General features: G+C 40.5%; 1 protein-coding gene across 1 annotated transcript in view; it reads left to right on the forward strand.

Moving 5' to 3' along the window:
* Positions 1-20,843, forward strand: part of drp2 (dystrophin related protein 2) — a 136,074-nt gene that overhangs the window by 71,373 nt on the left and 43,858 nt on the right. Inside the window, exons 3-4 of the mRNA XM_063876978.1 lie at positions 6,142-6,316; positions 19,167-19,323. Coding sequence (XP_063733048.1) covers positions 6,270-6,316; positions 19,167-19,323 — 204 coding nt within the window. The 5' untranslated portion in view covers positions 6,142-6,269. The remainder of the gene's footprint in view (positions 1-6,141; positions 6,317-19,166; positions 19,324-20,843) is intronic.

Below are 20,843 nucleotides of genomic sequence, written 5' to 3' on the forward strand. Positions count from 1 at the left end.
TGACAGCTGAGCTCTTATTTCACCGCCGAGCTCTCGCTTCAAAGCCAAATATTGCACGTAAATATAAAACAAATGTGTTGATGCCATGTTTGTTCCCTGGGGAAATGTATCTCTGTCATTGAAAAGATACTAAAGTAGGAAGGGTAATGAAATATGTAGTTGGAGGACGAAGAAATAAGAAACTGCGAACATGACCGTGTGCAGTCTTGATAGGAGTACGGTGAGGAGGTGGGGGAAGAGAAAGTCCTTCCTTTCTCTGCTGTTCTGTTGGCTGTTTCCAATCGCAAATCACCACACCACATGTCTGCAGACAAAAGGAGTTGAGCCTGGGAAGAGTGCAGCCATGTTTAATAGGGGGAACAGAAACAGTTTGACAGCTGTCTATGCCCAGCAGGGTTGTGAAGAGTATAGCTGATGGAGTTTTTCTTAGAGTAAGAGTGTGTCTCTGTGCATGCATTTTGTTTAATAGATGCTATTGAAGTGTTCCTATGTGAACATGTGTGTGTGTTGTATCATTGGAGCTGCTCCAGTCCCTCCAGCAGTGTGTGACGGTTGCAGCTGTGAGGGGAAGCTCAGCACGCTCATCCTGCATCAACAGCAGAGAGGGGACCAAGAGCTGTAGTGTGTGTGTGTGTGTGTGTGTGTGTGTGTGTGTGTGTGTGTGTGTGTGTGTGTGTGTGTGTGTGTGTGTGTGTGTGTGTGTGTGTGTGTGTGTGTGTGTGTGTGTGTGTGTGTGTGTGTGTGTGTGTGTGTGTGTGTGTGTGTGTGTGTGTGTGTGTGTGTGTGTGTGTGTGTGTTCCCCTTTCCCTTCTAACTGGTGGCTGTTGAGGGGCTGTGGGACAGTGGGATAGAGCAGCGGGGAGGCATCAGTCCAACCTCCACTAACCCCCATCAGGCACGAAGCCAAGAGCCAGGACACACAGCAACATGCATCCACACACACACATGCACGCTCACTCTCAGAAGGAGTACACTTGAAGGACTCTATTTACCACAAGGCCTCCTGGATACTGATACCCGGAGTCATTGTTGGCTTGGGATTTAATTGTTGAAGTTAATTCAGTGCTCGCCACATTCACAGTGAGTCCAGGCGCTAAGTTCTGGGCGTCCCTATCAGCACCCGCCAGTTCTTTTGGACACTGCATAATAGCTTTATCACTTCTGTTAAGTGTTTGTAATTGTGGGTGGAAGAGCATTACAAATCGTTGTTGGCTTAAACCCACTGACAGAAGGATGTGTTCGCAATTACAGTTTGAAATTAGTTCCATTTCAGTACAATAACTCCATCTGTCAGGGCTGATTTATATTTCATTTGTTGTGAATATTTACTTTGAGAAGGAAATGTCCCTGAGAAACCTTATAAAACCTTTGACTCATCCCAAATGAGTTTCCGTACCCTTTATATTTTCCATTGTTTTTCTTTAACACTTTTTTTTTGAGTAAAGAAGAAGTGGAATAAATAATTGAATATGACCGCTGTAGTCAAGAACCATGGTAAGGTTTTAATATCCTTTCTCCTGTTAATAATGCCTTTAATCTAGATCAGTGGTTCCCAACTTGGGACTCCAGACACCTCCAAAGGGGTCCAAGTCTGAATGTGAGGGGTTCTCAAAATGATTAAAAGAATATGAAAGAAAAGCATATTTCTGTTGCACAAATATTAAGTAAATATTAAGATTGTAGTTGTTTTGCTTCTTCCTGCTAACATGCTCACAATGGCAATGCTAACATGCTGATGTTTAGCATGGTTCATATGAATGTTTTCGTATGCTAACATTTTGTTATTTGCAGTGCATTCATATTACAGATTACAGAATGGGAACACCCTTCAATTTGCAGGTATTTGGTGATTGGTTGAATTACAAAACTTGACTTCATGATGTTGCTTTGTGCTGCTGTGGCTTTGACCCTTGAGCTCCTTATAATTGTGCATACTGTTGTAAGATACTGCTGCAACGCAAGCATGTGCTGTAGGAAGACAATGATGTATTTTATGTGTGTTTCTCTTTGAATCAAGATCGTTCGCAGAGCCATTAGTGCAGTTATTTTTTGTGCGAGAGTGTGTGTGTGGGTCGAAGGACGTCAGGCAGATGGCCTTTTCTCCCTGTTGGCCTTGACGAGTGGGGGCTGTGTAGGTGTGAACAGGAATGTACAGAGACAGAGAAGTCTTTGACCAGGAGACAAGTTCCTGCTTATTAGGTCACCCATCTCTCCCCATGTCTGTCCTCCCCTCTAAACCCCCTCCCTCCCTCTCTGTATCTCCCTCCCTGTTTGTACCTCATATCCCAATCTGAATGCCCAACTTTTCTCTGGATTCTCTACCAAGCCAATCACCAGACAGAGTAAATAATGTCAACCCTCAGTTACCCGATAGTGACAGGTTTAACAGCGTGAGACTGAGACTGGAATCGAAACGCCACAGCAAGTCTGCACTGTTAAGGTAGGCACTGCACACGGAGAGAGAACTGCATTTATCTGCAGAGCTCCAGTAATGAGAGTAGAGCCCAGCTATCTCTCTGCTTCTCAGGGATATCTCAGCTGCAGTCTTGATTCCTTTAGATTAATATCAATGTGTAGGCATGGTGTGGCTGCACAGTGGCTTTGATCCTCTGCTCGATTGAACTGCCTTTTCTCTTTTGCTTTTAAATCCAGCAAAGCTTTGTGTGCTATCTTTTATAATCTTCAACTACTTTGATTTAAAATTCACATATTGTCCTTCTAGGTTGCCTTGAGTTGTCAAAAAGAAGGAGAGGCAGATGTTCTGCGTGCACTGTTTGTATAAATTGGCAATATGTCATGAGCACATGGAGGTTAGAGCTGTAGCCATAGCAGCAAGATGAATATTGTCTATGTCACTTTGTGGCATGTCAGGGAAATCTCTGCTGGTTTTCAGCATCTTTGGAAAACTTGCAGTACATGCGCTTGACTGACCAACGCCACATCTGATCAAGGCCGTAAATAATGCACGTTTAAAGCTTGACTCATGGTTTTGAAGTTTAAAGCAGGAGACAGACTGACCTGAAGTGTTGCTCTGCGGACTGATACATGCCTGCATAATGCAGATGTGTGCCAACGAAGCGGGGATAATAGAAACGTTTGCATTACATGTTTGTTGTGGACATTATTTCCCTATTGTAATGCCTTTTAATGTGTCTTGCAACGAAAAAACAGATTTTTCTACCTTTAAACAAGTTTATAAATACATTGCTCAAGGTGCAATGGTGAATGAGTTTCTCTTTATGTGAAACCCTGGTTGTTATCTGAGGAAAAGTTGAAGAGGGAGAGGAAAGATTTGAGGTCGCCAACAGCGCTGGCTGTCAATTGGTTCCCTTTTCACTCTACAAAAAAACCTCTCAGAGCTATCTTTACCGCGGGGTATCCTCTTGGTGTTGGCAGTGATGTGGTTGATGGCTGTCATTGTTCAACTCCATTTCACATCTTGAAGAGGGGCAGCTTTCCAAAGCAAACAAACAATCAAGCTGCCACTCTGCTCTTAAACACCACTGTGTCATGTCGAGCCTCTTCTGCCTCGTTTCTATGTTTTATTCACAAACACAGCAGTGAAGTGAATCAAATGTGTACTCAGATATGAAGGTGTTTAAGATATTATTTTTAGAGGCTTAGAGGCAGGTTATTTCAGCTGAAGTGGGCCAGGAAGAGGAACAGTTTGCAGAGTCACACGTAACCTCCTATTACCAGCGAGAGGATTCAGACTGTGAGAGCAGGAGAGATGTGCTGATTCATACAAGACTAACCCACGCTAACAGGAGCTGTCTGAGGGAGAAAAGGTAGGGAAGGAAGCAAAGAGATAACAGGAGACAGGTGAGGAAGAGATGGTGGTGATTTGAAGTGAGGTGGTCTGTAGAACAAATTAAAAAAGTAGATAGAAGAATAGATGTGTTCAGACAAGGGGGAGGCGTGAAAAGAGGGAGGATGCAGATAAGGAAAGGAAAGTGAAGCAAGTCTTTCCCTCCTTCTCACTATAGGGAGTCGTGCACTCAAACGTTGACACGGCAACAAACGCTTTCCTGGTTCATTTCGAGCTCAATTTATTTTAGACAAACCACCTGAGCTTGAGAGAGAAGCACTTAAAGGTAAGCAGTGAGTGAGTTAACCCTTTCATGGTCCCACCCAATTGAAAGCAATGAAAGATTTTCATTTTGACGGCTATCTTAAAATATTTTGGCACCTACAGCAAAGACTTACCATTATTTTTAACAGAGTATGCTGTTTTGAATTTTCCAGCAAATTACACGTTTATTTACTGTATAGCCAAAGTTCACAACACATAAAACATTATTAGACATATCATAAGCATACGGGTTGCTATTAATGATTCTTGTCTTTAGTGATCTTTCTTTGATTATTTTCCTGATTCATCAAACAAGTTTCTAAAACATAAACACAGACAAGTGTGAATAATATTTATCTGTGAGTCCTCCAGCACGGAAGATTCAGAATGACCCAGCAACGTGATAAAAGCTCATATATATATATATATATATACTGTATATATAGTGTGTGTGTGTGTGTGTGTGTGTGTGTGTATGTGTGTGTGTGTGTGTGTGTGCGTGTGTTTGTGTGTAGGCTGAAGGTGTGATTTGAGAGGCCCAGCTGTTATTGAGGTTAAAGTTGTGAAATGAACAGGAAAGACAGAAAGCCTCTGGATGCTCTGTGACAAAACATGAGATTTATCGTGACTTGTCAACCGGTAAAAGCTTCTTTTGCCACTTGTTATGCTGTTTGTGTCTGTATGTGTGTGTGCTTGTGTGTGCCTCCTTGATTTTTTTTCTCTGCCAAGGGGATTGCACCTCTTGAAATGTAGCCTCACATGCCCCTTACTCTAAAAGTCTGTGAAAAAAGAGGCTTTTTGTTTGTGTTTGATTCCTTGTGTTTAATGGAATGGAATAATGGGGTGAAACTGTTGTTGTCTCATGGTTTTCAATCTTCTACACACGGGACACCGTTATTCAATTTGACTCAGAATTGTACTTGTGTGTGTGTGTGTGTGTGTGTGTGTGTGTGTGTGTGTGTGTGCGGAGTTTCTTCTCTTTTGTATTGCACTTTCTTTAACAAGGCTTTAAATTTGAGCTGAGCTGAAGCTGGCCACGCCCCTTTGCATTATGCTCCAAACCACATCAAGCATTATTTCTGAAATACTTCTCAGTGTTTACCACTAGAACAGAGACATTATATGTATTATATATACAACAACTCTAAGTCCCTCCTGCAGACATCCTGCTGAATACACAGACACACAGAGCTGCTGCGGAGGCGATTCAGCTCGCTGACTGTATATGGGGGACGATAGGTTGGGACGTGTCACGTGGGCGGGACGTTGCCAGGAGTTCAATGTAAAGCCAGCCCACGTTTTAGTTATGACGTCATACCGGCAGCAAATCTGGATCAGCTCGTTTGTTCCCCCGTTTTTAGAGATGTAAGTAAGGAGGAAAAGCGAGAGGCTTGTATTTTCTGACACTTTGTGAGTCTCTTTACACACCGGGGACACATCTTTGTTTATAAAAGACATCAAAAAGTGCATTTTGCATAATAGGGGACCTTTTTAACCAACATTTCCAGATTAATTTGGCCTATTGTTGGCAGCAGAACCTAGCTGTACACAGAAAATCACTCCATGTCACCTCAAGGTTCATATTGTAAACTTGTAATCAAAAAGCTGGTTATTTATTTACCAAGCAGGCAATGGCGCAACCTTTTTCAGTCATGTTTCGGTTCATTGCTTTCAGAACATGAACGAGCTAAGTGGCTGTGTTGGTGGATTAGATTCAGGAAACGATTTGTAAGTTTGTGTGTATCAGACACTATTGTAAATGTTTATACAGTATTATGAAATAAGATTTTACTTGTCTGTTAAGTAATGGTGGCCACCATTTTATCATTTGTCTTTGTCGTCTATTGCTAAATAAATAGAAGTAGGGTCTTTAGACGTGTTGAACCAGATCTTGCATTTTATTGCCTTCTTGTCCATTGTGTGTTGAGGGTTCATCAAAGCCAGAAATGTTCTCATCCTACCCTCGTCGGCTTTAAATATTAGAGCAAAAATATTAATTATTGATCAAAAAAGAAGAAAATCCCTTTGAATGTAATACTCACCTGTCTCCTGCTGTTTCTTCTTTCCAGCTGCAGGGCGGCCCTCGTGGCCGGGATGCCACTGTGTGCCGTGTCAGTCCACAGTGAACGGTGAGGGGACGGAGGAGGGGACGGAGTGCAGGAGACTGAAGGGAGGCGGCACGCACCAACCGGGAGAAATGAACCTCTGCTGGAACGAGATCAAACGCAAGTCCCACAACATCCGGTAAGAGGACTTACATACAGTAGTTGTGCTAACCGTAACAGGCTAGATAAATGGATGTTTCCATAGCCATCTGAGAAACAAAGGGGCTGCAATTGGAAACATCACTGGATATCGTACGTTCTGTGGTAACAATAGCTGCAAACCGCTGACTGTATTTCTCCCTCGTGGGCTGTCTCAAAAGATGTCTTATATGACTCAATCAGGATAATTTCCCCAACATCTGATCAGTTCAGCTTTAATTGTTAGCCAGCAGCTAGCCATCACTTTCTTTTCCAAATACAATCTGGTTTGTTGAGATTCACTGAGCTGAATAACTCTAAGCATGTTTGTGTGCAAAACAACTTCCAGGTGCCAAATTTGGAAACAAATCCTTTTTTATGACCCAGTGGCTGTGAATTACACCCAGTTTGTGTACAGCTGAGTTATGATGACTTTTGGCTCAAGCAAAGTTTATATTTTGTATTATTTATAGAATTATTCTTACTGTGACTGTTTTCCTTTTGTCATTGCATTTGTTGGAAGACATTATTGATATATGTGTGCGTTCAAAGGAAACAGAGTCTATTGATTTTGTACATCTTTATGTACTCTCTTTGTTTTCTATTTTCCTCCAACAAATCTTCTTTCGTCCATTCACAGTCAGTTTTCAGGCAATAAAAAATATATTGTCTAAGAATGTACTGTCAAACAATTATGCATATTTCAGCACCCCTTCCAGTCAACTCAATAATTATTGACATTATATGGGTTAATACTGCCATCACACAAGTCACACTCGAGAGGTTTGCCACTGCGAAACAATTAGAGGGTGGTCATGTCGTTCTTAATTGCAAACTGTCCAGGCTTGCTGCATCATTTCTGTTTCTTCCGTTCAACCGGCATGCTGTTTAGACAATCGCCCTCTTAATTGCTTACTTGACCCTGATGTATCTCAGATGAGGGAGGGGGAGGTTAAGGAAGGATAGTTGTGAAATTGGTTAAGACAGTTCCCCCTGCAGTCTCCGGTAATGAGATCACTATAGATGGCCTGCAGTGGCTGTTTATACTAGAGCTGCACTCTGACTTCATCAGGCTGAGAGAGAAAGGGAGGAATAAAGGAAGGAGTCGATGGAGAGAGAGAGAGGGATAGCAGACAGCTGGTATTAAATCATCACAGTGGAGAGATGGAATGCGGGGAAATGGGAGGAGCGGAGAATAAGAAGAATATAAGAATGAATGAATGAGAAAGAGCTTCACCGAAAAGCTGTCTAACCTTGAGGGGGAGAGCTGTCCAGAGGAAACGTCTGACTGCGTTTAATGCCAGCGGCTGGTCAAGTGCAGACGACTGGCTTTATAATGGCCTGTCTGGCATTGATTGACAGGTGGCTGAGGCTCTACTCACAAGTCCTGAGTACTTTCTTCTATCCTTTAAACTGTCCTACATTATACCCTATAGTATTCTGTATCTGGATTTATACTAAACCTTCTGGTACGTTCATTTCTTTCAAGTCTGCAGCAAAGCTTGCATTTCATTGAGGCTGCAGTCAGACACAAAGCTGCTTTGAGCTCAATGGGGACATGCTCACAATGCTAATATGCTAACATGCTGATGTTATGCAGGTTCACAATATGACCATCTTAATAATGCGTGTTGGCATGCTAATGGTTGCAATTAAATTCTAAAGACAAAGCACAGCCAAGGACCGTTGGGATGTCAATGGAGGGTTCATGAATGTTTGTACCACATAATGTGTCAGTTAAATCAAAAGAAATTGATTGGATAAGTGACAACCTTGACCTGCTTGTGGTTGTAGTGAAAACGTGAATGCATCTCTGAAGGCAGTACGATTCATCCACTGGCGACTGTGCATATCTGTACAAAACCAATCAAGGCAATCCATCCAATAGTTGTTGAAATATTTCACTCTCTATCAAACTTCTGAACTGGCAGACAATACCACGCCTAAGTTGTGCCTCCAGTGTGGCTCAACATTAATCACATCTCCAAAATTTGGAGTTGACGGAAAGCACCCATTTCTGAAAACACCTAAAAAAAAGTGTAACAAATTAAGATAAGGAGTAAATAGCGCCCAACATGTGTTATCTAAATGTTTACAGGCAGTGGCAGAGAGAATTTATCAGTGTGACACAGTGTTTTTCAGCTAATTGGACTCGGCGCTGATAACAGAAGGTTACAGGACTTGATCACTTTTTTGGCATCTAGTATGGAAAGTAGGCAAATCCATTACAGTGTTAACCACTCTGCCCACACTCAGCAGCAGCCTAGCATGTGTTATCGTCTTCAAAACTGTGCTTCAATGCCATTGGCAACAAATGTAGACATGCCGTTCTCATTGCTGTGTGCTTTGTACTATATAGTGTTATGGTTTAAATTTGTATGCAGGATTGAGATAATGGCACCGAACAAGTGGAGCGCAACACTGTTTTGCACTCAGTCTATCATAATCACAGTTCAATGATTTTGAAAATACATAAAAGAGACATATTTTTCCACAGGCATATTGCTGAGGCCATGCAGCCATCTGTAACTATTGTGTAAGAAAATACAGTGTGAGAGCGTGGGTGGTTTCAGTGAATTCAAGTTAATTACTCGGTAGAGTAATATAATATTTATTTTTATAGTTTGCTTATTCAATAAATGGACAATAATGGAATTATTTCGCTTTATTACTTTGAGTTTGAGAGCATTTATTTTCAGTGTAAATGTGTAAAAGAAGAAAAGGAAAATTATGAAATCTTACTCTAAGTCCAGCTCAGCTAACTTGCTGCTAACTGTAGCTTTGTATTTACATCACACAGTGGTTAAAGGTTTGGAAACTGCAAGATTATATATTCGCGATTTTGTTGATTTCATTTTATTTCTGTCAAGTTTAAATAAAGTCCATGACCCTTCAAACACACTCCCAAAGTTCCCCACTGTGGAATGAAGGATTTCTCAGACACACACACCTGCACCAATATAATTTCATCCGTTAGTGGTTTTACAGCTGGAAAATGTTAACATATGAGCCAACCCTAAGATCAATGTTCTCCTTTCAAAAAGGAAACGAGTAAGCGTATTTCCCAAAAATGTTAATGTATTTCACTACCATCAGCTCAAAGAGATCCTCACCCGTTTGTTTTAGTAGCTCATCTCCTGCACACGGTACGGTAGAGTTAGTGATGTGATCAAGCCGTATTTCCTTTGAAACCAGCAATGATTTGCACACTATGACAGTCAAACAACCGACAGCTTGATGCTGAATCATCACACTTCTCTGTAGTAGCGGCTCAGAGTGAGTACTCATTTAAAAGCATGACTCCTTCAATTATATTTCACATGTAACTTAGTTTACAGATGTCAAACACAGGCGTAACAATATCAGGCATTGTTGAGATAGGGGTTGTTCCCCATGGTGAGGTGCCCACAGTGTTGCACTGCAGGGAATGCCCACTGAGGATGGTGTGGGTGGTTCAGTGGCATGTGGAATTTATTTTCCGCATGGCTGGGATAACTGCAGAGTGCCAACCACCCACTCTCAGCGTCTGCCTGAGGTCAAAGAAAGACCTCCGAGTCTGTTTTTGTCTCTGTCTTTTCTGTCATTACAACAATGTTTACCATCTCTATTCACAAATAGAGATGGATACAATCCTCATTCAAGGTCTGTTTTATTCTCATTGTTATTCAGACTGACTTTCTTTATCTTCCATCTTTTCTCTTCTTGTCTGCTGTTTCTTATCTTACCTCAAACTCCTATTCTTTTTCTTCCGTTGCTAAAGCTAGCCCAGACTTTGTGAAATACCCTTCGGTGGTTCGCTGCTCCACTTTGCCTTCAGTGCTTTCAGGCTAAGTTACAGTACAATGCCTGCAGGACTTATTGAGCTCCAATTACATGTTAATGATAATTCTATTGTTCACGGTCAGGGGTGAAAACCTAGTGCTGCGAGGAGATGGCAGGTGTGCAGGTGTGACGCACACACGTGTTCGCACATCATTGTGTGTGTGTTTGGGCCATCAATCATTCAGTGGCTTGAAGGATTTGGCTTTCACTGCTGCCTGATGATAATTTGGGGATTAGGTTGTTTATTTCAGGGAAAGAAAAAGGCAGCATTTTCCCAGGACACCTAATACATATTTTCCCAGTTTTCTTACAGCATTGCTCAATACTGCACTGATGGAAATTATTGTTTATTTAAGGATACCCATTGTGACGCACATGGGAGTGCCTCTAGTCTCTCTGGGGTCATACAATAAAAATACAGAAAACTTCAACAAAAACACAAATGAGTAGAAAGTAGTAACTAGGCAGTACAATTCAACATAAAGGCTGCTTTTCGTTTCTTAAATGAGACACACATTTCAAGTTTGTGATTATCTTATCTTAAGTGCCATTTGTTTGTGACATTTTTGATGTCTTACTCAATTATTTCAGCCTTGTTATAATTAATTCAAGCCTTTGACTAATTTGCTTTTCATCAAGAGACTCACACTGACATCATTTGCATTACATTGAGTAAAAGAAAAGGAAATAAGATATTGATTGAGAAGACCTGTGTGACAGACTGCAACAAACTTTATTACGCTTTATTTGAACAGACAAACCAATGGAGAATTAGGAGCCACATGAATAATTTAATCAATTGCCACTTTGTTTGTTTTTGGGCTTCAATTAAAACAAATGTGAAGCTGAGAGGGGATCTGTGTCTGCATACTAATCATCTGGTGCACAACAAATCAGAAGTGGTCTTAGAAAAGAGACCATGTTGGATTTTTTTCCACTGCTACTGTGTCTACTAGAGAATCAGGAGAAGTAATCAGGTTCTGTGCAGACATTGTACCTAGGCGTGCTCAATGGTTTATTTTGATCAAATCAAAGAAGAACATGGTGCTGTTGTATATGCAAAAAACCACAAGGACTCAAACACTGGAGACATGTTTTATTTATTAGTTAATTAGAGAATGAGGTTTGCACATTGTACTGAGTTTCCCTTTCACACACATGAGAAGATATCTGGTGTCAAAAGCGTACTCACCTTCTGGAAACGTTGTATCTGACAGGAGCCTCTTTCGTTCTGGTAAAGCGGTCTTGAAACATTCCTTGATGTTGTTTGGCTTTACTAATAAAAGATGGCAGCATTTTATTTGTGTCAGCTTCTTGTTGAGGTGCTCTACCAGGCTAAAGAAGCCTTTCTGCTCCTCTCAAATAAAGTAATACTCTACACTAAACCTAACTCTACATGCTGTCCCAAGTTATAGTTTGACTTAATATTGGGTGGGAATGACTGGCTACAATAGAAAAAAAAAAAAAGAAAAAAAAGAGAATTATTAAGAAGTTGAGTTTGGATCAAACATGTTTTTATTTAAGGTTTTTGTCATTCAGAAACAACATCTTATCTTAATTAAAGAAGATTTTCTGTCCATGAGGTTAAAATATCATAAAGGTAAGGGGATCTTTATCATGGTCACAGGAACAACCACTGGCTTAACGTGAGGGAACTATCGTGTTCATCATTAAAACAAAGCAACATTGCCTGCTGGTTTGAAATGGAAAACAAGCAGCTGTCTTCCATGTGAAAGTTGGAAGTTTGGTTTCCCTTCTGTAGACTTTCATAATAACATCACAGTATACTTCCTCCTTTGCTCCAGACAGACAAGAGTTGTATCATTACTAAGGCCGTTAAGGGATTAGAAGGTAAACATATAACCTTTTCTGACACTTGTTGTTGGAAACTACTGTTTGACGTATTTACTTGAGCTATGCAGTCACTCTCCGAGCTCATCTTACGTTGTACTTTTATTTTAAGTCTGAGTAAAGGCTTGAAATGGTGCAAAGATCCCACATACTCTGTCCAACATACATTGTGACAAACACTCTAAATCTAAATCTCCATGAACACTAATACACGCAATAAAACGGAATAATTATGCTGATGGAAAACCTCTGTGTAAAATGCAGTTAGTTCCTGTAATCCGATTACATTGTTCCGATTACAACTCAACGCTGTTTACATGCCAGTGTCTGAATCAGAGACACAATGAATGATTGTCCTCAGGAGAATATGAACTGCATGAACCAGACGCGCTCATAATGCCATGTCTGTGCTCGCTGTACATACTGTAGGAGTCTCTACATACTTTACTGAAGGAATTTGGTTTACATATCTTCATATATCATTGAAAGTATGAGTGTAATGTTCCAGTGCATGATTCACACAAAAATGGTTTGACTGCTGGTTAATTATAGCAGTGACTCACTGTTATACAGAGGATGATGAGCTTGTTCTTATTAAGGTTTCATTACTGTTCTTAAAGCTACACTCATCAAGATGCATTTCAATGACAACTCTTTATCTCACTGCAAAAGACAAATTACATTCATTTCTGAAACTTTAAAACTTGAAACCATTATTGTAAAGTTGCCTTAAAACCAATAAATCTTCATTTTTATTAAGAAGTATTGACACTGTTCAGTTAACATTCTTTCTCATTTTAAATCTTATCTTTTAAAGTTGTTTAGTCATTTTGAGCTACACACGCACTACTATACATTTTCATGTTTATCTGTGATAAATGTGTTACAGATGTGACTCCCCATGGGCATCACCTGCTGTAAATCTTAGAGTGCCTAAAGTACTTGCAGCTGTGTTTGGTGTAAAGTAGCTGTTGGAAGAAATGCTTTTGGCGAGGCGTCTGTAAAAAGTCCCCGAATGCATCACCCGCCACACGCTCAACCCCTATGGTGGACAAAAAGAAAGAAAGAAGGGAGGCAGAAACCCAGGGAAGACTGGCACACATAAACAAGCTGCATGCTCTATCAAAGCACATGATTTATTGATATCGAAGGTAAAATCTTTTAGTTACGCACCAGCGCATGAAGCAGCCTTATAATTTGGGCTTTATTTATTTAGTGGTCACAAAACAACATCTTCACTCCAGATGAGGGACATCGGATCAGATTCCTGGCGTCCTATGTTGACTTTCCATTACAGAGGCATGCTTTTTGTTTGCTAAACTGTGAGCATTTGTGATTAGAGCCTATGATTTTACAACTTGTGTGTCATATGCGCCACAGTAAATGTTACCTCAAGGACATGTTTTGATTTTGCTCTTTTCTCAGAGCAACAGGCGTGTGCCTTTTAAAACAAAAATCCAAACAAGTAACTTCTGACTGCTTCTTTTTTTCTTATTATCTGTATTGAAGTAATATGTCTTATCTGCCAACAAGAAAACATCAACATATGTGTATCTCCGGGAGATGTAGACCAATGCAGATAGTTGCACTGTTAGTTCATATTCACAGTTAATTATGAATCTAAACTACACCTTTTTGTTGCTAGGTAAATACCAACTATTTGCAGTTCATTCAGTGCCGGCGCTAAGGGGGGGCATTCGAGGGCCGTGCCCCCCCTAGCGGTCATTGATGCCCCTCCTACCAGCTGTGAAGCATATTCTCGATCTGTCACAATCGACTATAATTGACGCTGAGTTCGAAGTTGCTAAAGAGTTTTTAATGTCACAAAAGCAAGCAAGCCCCCCCCCCCCCCCCCAGTAGATATGCTCTGGCGCCGACTCTGAGTTCATTAATGCTAAATTGGGTGAGAGAAGATTTAGATACAGTGTCTAAACCGCATAGTTTTTCACCCAAAAACCACTGATGAGATGTCTGACCATGAGCTAGTTCAATTAGTCCAAGATCCATGTAAAGATCTGTTGCAGTACGTTTTTTTCCCTCTGATTGTAAAGGTTCTATACCGTATGCCGAGCATGAATATAGAGCCGCTGAAAAAATTAAGAGACCACTTCAGCATTATCAGTTTCTATGGTTTTGTTATTTATAAGTATGTCTTTGAGTTACATTTTTTTAAAATGTTTTATTGTATTCTATAAACTACTGGCTATTTCTCTTTGTGGAATTCAACAGACACTGGAATGGCTGCCATACACATAGAGATACAGATTTAAGAAATATTTGGAGTGGTCTCTTAATTTTTTCAATATGTAGTCAGGTAATCTCCCAAAAATAAAAATACTTGATCTATCTCTGTGTGATATTATACGGCCTTCTGTGAGTTGTTAGCATAGCCGTACAGTTGATTTCTGTGAGGAAAAATGTACTAAAAAAAGGGGCAACAGTCACCAAAAAGGAGGAATGACTGTAAGATATCGTACAGACCGATGTGTTCGTATGTTGACTATTTAAGTTGATTTACTGATGATTTCAACAAAACAGTTTTGTTAACTGAACACATTTGATGACTAAGTATGCTAAAAGTGGCTTAGCATCATTTTAAGAAACCTGGACCTTATATGTTTTGATCCTTTTGGAGTTTCTATGTCTTTTTATGTTCCTTCTATTTCAATATATTGCAGAACTCTCTCCGTCATGAGACCTGAACCTAAGCTTACCAAAATCACTAAGTGACAACATGACCCAATAACTATCACACATCTTAATCTACTTTGATTTTACCCTTTCACAGTGTGGCGTCCCTGGAGATAAATATATACATACCTTTGAATGTATCCCCTTTTTACCAAAGGCAGTGCTGCTGTGTCACCCTCAGCTTATTTAACATTGCAAATGAGAGAGAAACATACTGAGCGAGAAAGAGAGGGCGAAGAAAGGAGCTTGGAACAGGGTTATGCTCAAAGCTTCTTCGGGCCCTGAGGCAACACGCTAGCAAGCTCGTCTCTCCTAAAACAGCAGAAACACCACTCCTATCTCCCATGCATAAATCAATCATTGAATGAGCAGTAAGCCTCTCTCTGACTGATTTGCGAGTTGGATTCTGTTTGACCAAGTTATTTGCTTTGGATGTTAAAGGTCAAGAAACGTGGTGATACAGCAGTAATTAGCATGCAACAGAGTCTCCAATCCCAACTGTGAGAACATTGAGATACTCTGAGTAAAACCTCAAGGTTTGCTAAACAGCAAAACACCTTTTATGTACAATGTGATTGTTATCCATAGCGTCAGACAGTGCTGCGCCGATAGCAGCTCAGTATCGTTCTCAAGGACGCACAGATGTTGCATGAATCTGTGATTCATAACAAAGGGTGGGCTCTCTAATCTTGGGCTGCATATGTTATCTCTTTACAATCCTTTGAACCTAATCCAGGAAATGAAAAAAGTGTACAATCTTTTTTATGACAAGACCTGTTATTTTCTCAGCTTAGAGTCTTTCATCATGTGCTGCTCGGCGCTGTCTGTCTTGAAACTGTTTGTCTCTGTGTGTCCACGACTCACAACACACACCATTAGCCCATTCACACAGATTATTGCTGGCATCATCAAGCCTGTTGGCTGCAGCCTTAGCTAGACAAACATGCACACACACTCAAATACAGGCGCACACACACACACACACACACACACACACACACACACACACACACACACACACACACACACACACACACACACACACACACACACACACACACACACACACACACACACACACACACACACACACACACACAGATCCATCAACACAGCACAAAGCAATTTGGTCCTTTTGTTATTCTCACACAGCATTTTTACAAAGATAAAACTAGAACAAAAAATGAACACCTAACATGTTTGTAAACTTTTAATGATGCATTCCCTACATCCCTCTTCGATTGAATTAACAATCATTGTTTGTGAGCTTGTAAGTTTGTGAACACCATTGTAGTCCAGAAATTATTCAAATAGCATCAATGAGGGACACTTTTACTCAATGTGACATGTGTAACATTATGCTGAATGCGGACACTGCTATATATTTCAAGTGAATCCCACAAACCTTGCTAATGATAGTATTTTCTACCGCAAATCTACAGCTTAAAAAAGACCCAGCAGATGCATTATATGGTACAATAAACTGAGTAACTATTGAAAGATCGGCCTAATGGACAAAAGCACAGCTAACAATGACAGTAAATGACCATGTCTAAATGTCCATTGAATTTATAAATAGGTAATCTATTTCCCGGCATGTTCACAATTACAACTCAAGAAGGGGATAATATGTCAGTGTTGTGTTTATACGTTGTTGCTCAGGCCTCAAGTGTCCAAAAAAATCAGTTAATGCTGGTCGAAGTCAAATTAGGCTACTCTTCACAAAGATAGAAGAGCAAACACACATTACATCTTGCCACTTACACTCACACACACACACACACACACTCTAAATCCTAGGCATCTCCTCCTCTAATGCAGCACTTGGCCCGTAAACACCACTTAAAATGATATCATGATGTTTCCCATGGAGATGAAGCAGCTTCAGTCATCCTCCTGTCCTGGCTAACCTGTAGCCTGGCCTTGGTGCAGCTTAGCAGGGCCAGAGTTGTTTTTGGCAGCACCTTCATCATGTGACGGCATTTCCAGTATAGCGCATGCAGTATGATATTTTTCTCACCCTCTGTGTTTGTATTAGAAGCAGCAGTGATTGGTGAGTGAACTGTGAGCTGTGTGTGTGTCTGTGTCTGTGTGGGAGTGTGTGAATGGCAGGTCTGCCGTGTGATTTGAAGCAATTTGAAACCTCTCTGCTAAAGTGCCAGGGTCATCCTTTGATGGATGGCCTTTTGGTGGCTAGAGCGTGGTTCACTCTGATTCAGAAACCTCTTTCTATTCACGCCTGTGTGTGTGTGTGTGTGTGTGTGTGTGTGTGTGTGTGTGTGTGTGTGTGTGTGTGTGTGTGTGTGTGTGTGTGTGTGTGTGTGTGTGTGTGTGTGTGTGTGTGTGTGTGTGTGTGTGTGTGTGTGTGTGTTTATGTTTGAGCTGAACAATCACATCAGATTTTTTGTTTTTGTCAAATTAACTCATACAACCACATTTTCTTTCAAAGTATGCTAGATTGATGGAGTTAACTGATACTAAATTGTAGCTTACACAATTTTGGGGCAATATAACTGTATTTGTTCATATTTTGATAGATATATTCATTTAAAAAGTCTTACCATTTCAGTGTCTTTCTTATCATGCGGCTGTAGTATGTGTGTATGTGTGTGTTTTATCTTTGTATGCACTGCTTAGAGCCTGTTCTTCAGGAACCAAAGAAAACAGTTCCTCTCTAAATTCAATTACCACAGCAAGCCGAGATGCAGGGGCAACAAACCGAGGCTAGGGTGACGGCACGGTCTGCTTCACACAGGTTTCCTGACACAGGGTTGAACAAAGAGGCCTATCAATTCTGAAATGTGCTCACAAGCTTGATTTCACCTTTCCCTCATGTGTCAGAACTCATCTGTGCCAAAATTCAGTTTGCAGGAACTTCCCACAGATTTATTTTAAAGTTGCTAACATGACATCTCTGATGGTGGCATGCTAATGGTGCAGGATGTGAGCATGTTCTTTGCACATGTTTACCTTGTGTTTTGTAGAGTTGCGATTATTGTGTTTGACCACATTTAGAATTAGAAATCTTAAAGTGCTCCTCTGACTTCACTGCGTTTATGGGAGTATCAGTCCAATTACATTTTTTGTAAAGTCCCCCATTTATGGTCGTGAGCAGTGCCACTTAGACTGTCTTCTCCTATTTTTATGACTCTTGCTTTCACTCAGACTCATCATTTCTGATGTGACAGTGCTGGCAAATTGTGATGTGCAGGAATAATGATATTTGAGTGCTGGCTTCTGGTGTGTAATTGAAACACTGGGGCACATTCACATCGCACCCTCCACCCTTCTATTGCCAGCTGTGCCACAGATACAGGAGCAATGGTTCCCTTAGCTGTCTCTCATGCTGCTGGCAGGTGGCGAGCAGACAAATGATCTCTGTTGTTTGTCTGGTTTACTCCAACAAACCTGCTGAAAAACAAGTCTGTGAATCTCTGTGTCCCTCACTGTCTGGTATGTGCCACTACATGAAAACAACAGTATGCTTGTATTGCTGTGACAGACAGCATTGTGAATAATATATACAGTCTATGGTTGTGAGATAACACTGCTTTGAATAGATCAACTGTAAAGTGTCCTGTATATTGGATCTTAGAAATGCATGGTTCTCCTTGAATGCTACCCAATTCTGCAAATACTTTTTATACTTTACCTCTGAGATTTAGGCTGATTTACAGCTCAAACGCATAAGAGAGACGTATTACAAAGAACATTGACATGAAGTGCAACAAATCAAACATTTCAAGCATATTTGTTCCCTTCACAACTTCACGAAAAGAGCTGACCTTTTTATAGAAGAGTCCTTAATGTACTTGCCCTTATGCTAATTCGTGTGTTTATAAGCTGTCATTAAATAGAAAGGGTAAATTGTTATATTTTATTTCTCTTTGAGTTATTCAATCTAAAGTTTTTCCCCAAATACTCAAATGCCACCAAACTAAACTCGCATTTCCAGGATAGATATAATGCTTATTTGCATTTTAAATCATAGACGTTGTCTTTACCCGGCTGCTGTGTTCCTTCAAGTTTCTGATCAGTACTAGACATTTATATGCACATACGCAGCTCTTAGAGAGGAATACATGGCCAGATGGCCTTAACTACCTTCATCATCAGATCCATACAATGTGTTTTCAAGCAAGTGAAATGCTAAATTTACCAGCTCGTGCCATAAGGCTAGCCTTTGATGAGCCCTGCTAAGGAGCCAATTAACATCTGGTTTTAAAAACTGTAAAATACGATATAAGTGCATTATACAACAATAAAATATATACATTATTTTCTGCTTTCCTCTGTTAACAGGTCACTGACAATTTATGCATCATCACTGCATGGGAATTAAACGTTCAACTCCTATACACCTCACATTTGATTAATGTTTAAAGTTTTGGTTGGTAACAAAGCTAAATCTGTGTGTGTGTGTGTGTGTGTGTGTGTATGTGTGTGTGTGTGTGTGTGTGTGTGTGTGTGTGTGTGTGCGTTGGTAGGGTGCGTCTAGAGGCCTTCTCAGACAACAGTGGGAAGCTGCAGCTCTCTCTGCAGGAGATCATAGAATGGCTGACAGCCAAGGACGAGGAGCTGTCGGAGCAGCTGCCCATAGGAGGCGACGTGGGGGCCGTCCAGCACCAGAGGGAGTTCAACCAGGTAATAACGTGCTGCATGATACCTTTCTAGTCCAAACAATACACAGCCATGACAAATACTGATGGGAAGGAGCCTTTGTTTTATCCAATGGAAAATCAATTTCAAGGTGTGTTCATGGACGCCTGTACAAAAATACACATGTTCTCAGATAAATTGAGAGTGTAGCCGAGATGCATTCAGAATAAAAACAGACAGTGTTGTGTGTGGCAACTAAGGCAAGACTTCTGCTACAGTACTCAGTGCCCTCTAAAGTCTGTTATACTATATGTGTGAAAAATATTTTGAGGGTGTGCCAAGGGTCATGTGCTATGATCTGTGCAAACGTGATGGCCCTGTCATTGAGATTTGAGAAGTCAGAATTATGCAGGCAAATGATTTCGGATGCAGTTTTTGAAGTTGGTGAATTTGTTTTTGCTTGAGTCGGTTAACATTGAAAAGATGAGTAGAAGTGAGATATGATGAGAGGAATGCTTTATCAAAGGTAATGAAAAGACAACTTTGCTGGTATCTTTTCTATGAAAGACATCTATTGATCAGAGCTCAGTTCATTTTCCAGACTCAAAGGACTACAGTACACCTCCTGGCCTTAGCATGCACGGCAACTGTGCTCCATTTACTATAAGAACATCAAGGAACAGAAGCAAATTCAAACATTTATGAAGCAGAAACCAGACCATTTAGATTTGGTGGTTAGGAATTTATCCTTGAGAATTTACTTGAAACAATTATTGATTCAGAATCGTTCTGATCTATTATTCAACTAATGGCTGCAGATTGAGCAGTAAGGCTGACAGTTGAATGGCATGACATTCATCTGAGCTAAGAGTTTGTATGTTCCTTGTTTTGTTAATTGACAAGGCTAGGTTGGCTCTGGTTTACGGATTAGTTGTAGCAGGATCAAAGACAACCCATACAGAAACACAATATGCACAGAAAATGTTTAAATATTTTTAATTTGACTCTTTGTTACAGTAAATGAACAAAGCGTTGATCAACCCTGAGCAGCATGAGGATTAGCTGTTCCACCTTTTGTCTCTATGCAATAGTGATCAGTCAATAGGGATGTTTGTGCTGCATAAAGGATCCAAACAAGCATTTGTTTAATCTCTCATTACCCAATGGTGAACTGATGGGATTGGCAGCCTTTTTAACATTTTATTTTTCACCATATTAAAGTTCAAGGCTTTAGCAAACATCAGTAACACCTCCCCCTCCTGTCAGATAATTCCTCCATGGCTCAGTGATTTGAACTGGCTTGTAGGAGCCTTCGAGGGCTTGTGTGGATAGAAAGGCACACAAGCTCACAGACCTAGAGATTAAGACTTTATTGATCACAGCACATATAAGCGTTTGTTTATCTGCCCAATACATTTTTCTTCCTCATATTGAAGCCAACACTTTCTTTAAAAACCCTGGATCATTATTTGACTTACTAGTTCAACTGAAATGTTTTTAAATCATTTTCCCTTTGAGGGACACAAACCAGATATCAAATGCAATGCACATCAGGCTTGTAAAAA

Source organism: Eleginops maclovinus, chromosome 23 (genome assembly GCF_036324505.1).
Source record: "Eleginops maclovinus isolate JMC-PN-2008 ecotype Puerto Natales chromosome 23, JC_Emac_rtc_rv5, whole genome shotgun sequence".
Lineage (NCBI taxonomy): Eukaryota > Metazoa > Chordata > Actinopteri > Perciformes > Eleginopidae > Eleginops > Eleginops maclovinus.